This window comes from Micropterus salmoides, unplaced genomic scaffold (genome assembly GCF_014851395.1).
Source record: "Micropterus salmoides isolate LMB-PRFRI ecotype aquatic unplaced genomic scaffold, ASM1485139v1 Ms_hic_scaffold_1961, whole genome shotgun sequence".
Taxonomy (NCBI): domain Eukaryota; kingdom Metazoa; phylum Chordata; class Actinopteri; order Centrarchiformes; family Centrarchidae; genus Micropterus; species Micropterus salmoides.
In genome coordinates, this window is record NW_024041108.1 from 22,150 (window position 1) to 29,137 (window position 6,988).

At 44.8% G+C, this 6,988-nt stretch overlaps 1 protein-coding gene across 1 annotated transcript; it reads left to right on the forward strand.

Moving 5' to 3' along the window:
* Positions 1 to 313: 313 nt before the first annotated feature.
* LOC119911214 (prosaposin receptor GPR37-like) lies at positions 314 to 6,663 on the forward strand. The gene is made up of 2 exons (XM_038730027.1): positions 314 to 1,350; positions 4,639 to 6,663. Exons 1-2 carry the CDS (start codon positions 415 to 417, stop codon positions 5,467 to 5,469), a joined length of 1,767 nt encoding a protein of 588 aa, XP_038585955.1. The 5' UTR covers positions 314 to 414; the 3' UTR covers positions 5,470 to 6,663.
* Positions 6,664 to 6,988: the final 325 nt, after the last annotated feature.

Genomic DNA, 6,988 nt, shown 5'->3' on the forward strand with positions numbered 1-6,988 from the left:
CTCCACTGGCCGCATTTCTCCGCGCTGTGCGCGTAAAAACTTTATGGGGCTGAGGTGGACGTGCCCCAGCTGATATTCAACACTCTACCCCCACCTCCACCCTCAGCATCGGAAGTTCTGCACGGTCAGTTTACTTTTTCCAGCCCAGGTTGAGGACATATTTTCTGCTCTGGTTTTTGGTCTCTTCGGTGATGCCTCCGGACTGCAGCCGCTCCGGGATGCACCAAGCCCCGAGAGGTGCCCCTCTTTTACGTGACCAAAGATTGTTTGCGCGCAAAGTTGAAGGAAAACTCATTTCTTTTGGGCCCAAGTTACGATATTCTCTTTTTTTGAGTGATTATCAAAAACCAGAGATGGATCGATCATTTTGGAAAACGCATCAGTTTGATCTTACGGGTTAGCTAGAACCACAAGATGTTGCTTCCATTTTCGAGGTTACTGTGTTTGTGGCTCTGCAGCGAAGCAGTCGCGAGTCAGGTCCACTGGCAGAAAACAAAGACGACTTTCAGTCCTCATTATGAATCCACCGCCGCTGAAAGGAATGCGCTGAGCCGGAGATGGCGCACAGTCATCGGGGCGGACAATTGGGGGGCGCGCGGTGGGAGTGCGCAGGCCTCGTGGCTGGATACTGTAAACCCGTCATCTACTGAGCTGCTGAGGACGCAGACAACCCGACCTGCGCGTAAACACGAGAAGCAAAATGGAGCGCGCCTCGTACCCGGAGACGACGCTTTACGCACGGATGTAAACGAGGCTGATGAGTCGCGGAGTGGTGGATGCAGGCCGGGAGAAGTGCTTAAACAAACTCCGCATGGACGCACCTGTAGCCTCGAGAGGACCGGACATAACCGGCGGCAGAGAAGGAGCGCAAAACTGAGCAGAACGAATCGGAGCGAGCCGCTGCAGGAGGCTTTGGAAGCTCTACCCGTGGCCATGGCGCAGGAACAAGAGGCCCGACCCCCGTTCGGACTCAACACCACTGACTATGAGGAGGAGTACTCTCTGCCGGACTATCCCGACCCCACGCCGTTTGTGCCGGTGAACACGCGGACCAGACGGAAGCAAATGAAGAACCCGTTCTACCCGGTCACCGGAGAGTCGTACGGAGCGTACGCGGTCATGATCACCGCAGCTGTCATCTTCAGTGTGGGGATCATCGGGAACGTGTCGGTCATGTGCATCGTGTGCCACAACTACTACATGAGGAGCATCTCCAACTCACTGCTGGCCAACCTCGCGCTCTGGGATTTCGTTATCATCTTCTTCTGCCTGCCGCTCGTGGTGTTCCACGAGCTCACCAAGAACTGGCTGCTGGGGGAGTTCTCGTGCAGGATCATCCCCTACTTGGAGGTGAGAGGGGGGGGGGGGGTCTGGTTCCAGGGTTGATGCCATTGAGACTAGAAATGACCGACTGAGTGTATATTAGTTAGTTAGTTATATTAGTTAGATGTCAGTTTACAGGTGAGAGCAGGTCTGACAGGTGTTGGGGGAGGGGGGGGGTCTGGAGGTTTTTGATACAGAAAATAACACCAATACACCAATAGTAGGTGCTGAAATACAGCATTAAAGGACCAGTTCAGTATGTAATCACTCCTCCTGATCCATTAACAATCTTTTCTTTAACATGTCTCCATTGTAAGTGACTGAGGTTAAAATCCACAGTCCTCATTCAAAAGTTTATATGGCATCATCCGTCTGTGTTAGTCAGCTCAAGTGAGTCTTTTTGGTATAAAATTCCCTCTTTGCGCAGTGTCTCCTCTCTGATTTGTGGTTGAGAGAAAGCAACACCGAGAGGAAAATGTGTAGTCTACTGAAGAGTCTAACTTTGGAAGATACCCCACTTATCATGGATCAGTGTGGTTTATTTGTCATTATACAGCACAAGATGGTGTAACGAAAAGAACGTTTGTAGTCCCTTCTTGCTACACACAGATTATTTTGTCTAACTCAGACAGCTCCAGCCTCATCTTGGCCATTAGGACTGACTTTGGGTGACTTTAAGGAAGCAGTTTGTTGTCTATGTAGAGAGGAGCAAAATAAGGATGTAGCACTTCTGACTTTCATGCAGGGGGTCAGATCATCTCACAGACCTGCATTAACATAATTTTTTTTTTTAATGCTACAATATTAAAGGTGCTTATATGCACAGCCATTCATCACTACATATGTTCATCCCATCTGCACTGGCCCTGAAGAGAAGGAATGTACAGCTGTTGTTCTGTGTAAACAGTTCAAGTTCAGCTGAAGTTCATATGATGCTTCAGCAAAGAAACACCATCCAGAGAAACACAACTGAGGAATTTTGTACAAACAAGACTTTAGAAGATAAACATTTGATTTGTCTCAGACCGCTAAAGCCTCATTATCTTTAGCTTATCTTGCACAGAAGAAGACTGGATTTTGTTGATCTCTTACATTAGAATCACATTATGATAACATTTCTTCTTGGCCAGTATAAACGGGGAGATACAATTACAGCCACTAAAAATTGTTTCAGTGTGTATATGAGCAAGTGAGTATCGTTTTAAAATAGACTTAATAAATCACGCTCTTTCTCTGACCTTACAGTATCACAATGTAGGCATATGTAAAAATACAGGGAAAAGTGGAAAAGTTAATTTTCTTCCATAATTTATTTCAAAAAGTGAAACATTCATATATTCTAGATTCAATACACACAAAGTAAAATATTTCAAGCCCTTTTTTTGTTTTAATCTATGCTAAATATATAATAAGCTAAAATGCAACTTAATTTGACAAATTTTGTCAGAACTAGATTGAAGTTTCTTTGGAACTGACAAACTGATCTAATTGTACTGAGATAATGAAACAAGATCAGATTTTACAGTGCAGGTATTGTTTATGTCATGACACATTTTCACGTTCATGTGAACAGGCCGCATCAGAAGAGAATTAGGTGGACGGTAGCTCCAGACTGCGGTCGGGGTTTAAATCACGTTTAATGTCGCCTAATGTGAAGGCTCTTTAATCTGATCAGTGTCACATCAGGGCTGCAGAAAACAAGACGACACGAGACATCCTGCTGCCCAATCAGAGTGAAGAGCAGGATTATTAAGAGTTTCTCAGACTGAGATTAGACGACAACGACGACCCCCCTCTGATCAGTCCTTATCAGAGGAAACAGTTTGGTCCCAGTGGTTTGGTCCCCTTAGTTCCACTGAAGGGAAAGCAGCTGGCTCACCATAACACTATCCCCGTGCACAAAGCCAGCTTCATAAAATAATGGTTTTCCCAGTTTGGCGTGAAAGAACTTGACTGGCCTGATCTCAAACCCATCCAACACCTTTATGATGAACTGAAACACAGACTATGAGACCTGATCACCCAACATGTGCTGGACCTCTCTAATGCTCCTAAAGCCTGAATGGGACCAAATCCTGAAACCAGAAGAGTGGAGGCTGTCACAGCAGCATATTAATGCCCATGGTTTTAGAATCATGTTTAACTGTCACTGTTCAGCCGTCCACATACTTTTGGCCATAAAGTATATGTGTCCTCTGTGTCGGCAGCCTGCAGCCAGTGTCGGTGGTGTTAAGGTGAAGTTGCCAATGATGACATCTTTTGCAAGGGTCAATGTGTTTGCAACTCGCTGACACTGGAAAATCTTTTTAATGTAAAGTCTGTAAACGAAAGGTCGTATTTACTGAGGTTAATCGTCTTAGCAGCAGCAGCTCTTTGTTTGAGATGATGACCTACAGGACTTAGTGATATATACTAATGTCACCAACTGTCATCTTTTATGTCTCTTCATTCTTTTATTATTAATATTATCATTATTATAACAATATAATTATAATTAATAATTATAGACTGTCCTTTATTTATTTATTTATTTATAAACACTAAACATACATAAAATAAAAGTTACATAATAAATTGTGTCTTTTTTATGTTTTTCCGTTTAGCGGGCGTGTTAGAGGTGATACCCAAACAGCTGCCACGTTTGTAAACACAGCCATGTTAAAATGGCAGTAAAAAATCAGCACGCTTGCAGACACAACGGTGTGTTCATGGCACCACTGTTTGCGTTGAAATAAACGTTTTGTCAGCCCACATGTTGCGAGACGCAGACAACAAGGACCGTGTTTGGTCGGCTTGGTAGCATCTCATTTCCTCTTACTCATTTCTGGCGTGTTTGTAGTAGCCTACCTACAACAACAGTGGCTAAACTCAAAACAGCTGCGAAGAAACTCGACACAGGGGAACACAGAAACCCCACCGCCAACTACTGTTTTGGCCGTGTAATTGCAGAGCGACGCAGATACCAACGCACAAGAATTAATGCTCTGGACGGTGTAGGCTACGGCGTAGACTTGATGCAGTCGTATAAATCGGTCTTTAGTGTGCATTCACCCACTGGGACTTTTTAGCTTTTGTTCTCGAAATTACGACTTTAATCTCACAATGTTATGATAAAATATGGTCTGACTTTATTCTCAACATGTTTGTATGTAAATATTTTATACCCTCACAGTAGTCAACGGATTTCTGTTTCTACAAAGACAATTGTTGCACCATCGTTCCCAAAATAATCCCATCAGAAAGATGAGTGCAGAGAACGTTTTTAAGTTTATGGTGAGTTATAAGTGTAACGTGACTTTCCTCTTCTGTTCCCAGGTGGCTTCTCTCGGGGTCACAACCTTCACACTGTGCGCTCTGTGCATCGACCGTTTCCGTGCTGCCACCAACGTGCAGATGTACTATGAGATGATCGAGAACTGGGCCTCCACCACGGCCAAGCTCGCCGTCATCTGGGTGGGCGCTCTTCTGCTGGCGCTGCCCGAGCTGCTGATCCGACAGCTGGTCACTGAGGACGGCGATCCGCCTGACGTGACGCCGTGCGAGCGCTGCGTGGTTCGGATCTCCACCGACCTCCCGGACACGCTGTACGTCCTTGGACTCACCTACGATGGCGCGCGCCTCTGGTGGTATTTCGGCTGCTACTTCTGCCTGCCAACGCTGTTCACCATTTTCAGCTCACTGGTCACCGCCCGCAAGATCCGCCATGCCGAGCGGGCCTGCGTCCGTGGCAGCAAGAAGCAAATCCAGTTGGAGAGCCAAATGAACTGCGCCGTGGTGGCGTTGGCCATCCTCTACGGTTTCTGCATCATTCCAGAGAACATCTGCAACATCATCAGCGTCTACATGGCCGCCAGCATGCCCAGGAGAACCTTGGACATCCTGCACCTGGTCAGCCAGCTGCTGCTCTTCTGTAAGTCTGCGGTGACGCCGGTGCTGCTGTTCTGCCTGTGCCAGCCGTTCACCAAAGCCTTCTTGGACTGTTGCTGCTGCTGCTGCGAAGAGTGCGGCCCACCCCGCTCCCCCGTCACTGCTACCAGCGACGTCGACAACGACTGCACCACCGATCTGGAGCTGTCGCCGTTCAGCACCATCCACAGGGAGGCGTCCACCTCTGCCACCTACACCGCTGTGGGGACACACTGCTAAGGTCAAAGTTAAACAGCGTTATGGTGCAGGCCCACTGCGCGCAAACTGACTGCAAAGTAAAGAGAAGCGACTAATTCGCTGCACAAAGCATGCTGGGATACTTGCCGATGTGGCCAAGCTGGTGGTGTATGGAAAGCATAGACGGCGGACGCGACAAACTGGTCGCGTGCAGTGGGCCTGCACTGTTAGGCGGCTCTTCTTCTGGGTCGTTTTGTCTGATGTGATTAGGAATTTGATTGGTGGACGCGTTGGCATATCAGGCTGTAAATTCCTGAGTGGAATCGACCCCAAACTGTTGAACACGTTCGTGTTCACGTTCAGCATTCACTGTTTACAGAATTTATATTTGAAAAAACACACAGTCAGTATTAGTTAATGGCATTTATTTGTTCTTTTTAATTAACTCACAGTATTTTTGTTCATTGTCACTGTATTTTACAGAAGCTGACAGCAGACTTGGAACCTTTTCTGCTTCTTTTCTTGAGATCACAACGTAGGCTTAACGTGGTTTGACATGTTGTGTCACGTGATAATTAAATTGGGTAATGCTTTGTTTTACGTGTCTGTAATTTCCCTGGAACAAATGTGATTATTTTTAGTTAGAGTTTAGTTAGTTGTGTTGAATTTATAAGCTGATGTTAACTTTCCTGTAAAGAACAGATCCATTTAAACTTAAAATTTTAAAATTAAAATTCAGTTAAAAGTATTGTTTATTTTTTATCGGAAACTTTTTTCTCCGTTTATGTACGAATTGTATTCTTCTCTAAATAGTGCCAAATTACATTGTTCTTTCCAAGGATTGTTCAAGAAAACTATTCGTAAATTACGGATCCCTTAAATAAAGCGTTACCCTAAATTGTTGTATTGTGATAACGGGCATAAAAAAAGTCATCAACCATGACCGCTACCAGCACCCGTAGTGCTTTGTTCTTTTGAATGTTTGTTTTCTTTTCCTTCTTTGTGAGAGTGAGTCAGTGGGACGTACAGTAATATATTGAAAATGGCTGTCGATGCTGTGTTGTGTTTGCTGATGATGTTCTTGTGAATCAGTTCTGGCTCTGTGAGTGTGTAATTTGCTCTTCACTGTGTGTTTAGTTGCAGAAAACTGCACTCTGCTCAGTATGTAATGTGACATTGATTTTTTTTTTAGCCACAAGAGAAGTGTCACTTTAATTAAAAAAATATTTTCAAATAGTTTTTTTTAAGATACTTGTTTTGTTTTTTTTGTGGAGCACATTTCCTAACAATTCACTGACTGCTCAGACTCTCACAGAGCAAGTAGTCAGAAACGAAACTAGGGCTCTTTTTCAAATAAACAGGTACAATTCCCCCATATTTGAAAGGCAGTTTAAATCTTAAATAAAAAATTACGTAGAAAAACCTTTATTTAAACAGAAACGGTTGTGCCTTGAACACCCTCTTGTGTACGCAGGTGCACTGCACTTCGCTGCCTTTTTAATACGGCAGTCTTTATGTACATGTTGCTGCTGATTGAGTAACACCTCTGACATTCAAACGA

Excerpts from the sequence above, each read along its gene's own strand:
- LOC119911214 (XM_038730027.1), top strand. The coding sequence starts at position 415 with ATGTTGCTTCCATTTTCGAGGTTACTGTGTTTGTGGCTCTGCAGCGAA. Across the intron at positions 1,351-4,638 it reads GGATCATCCCCTACTTGGAG|GTGGCTTCTCTCGGGGTCAC; the intron begins GTGAGAGGGGGG and ends TTCTGTTCCCAG.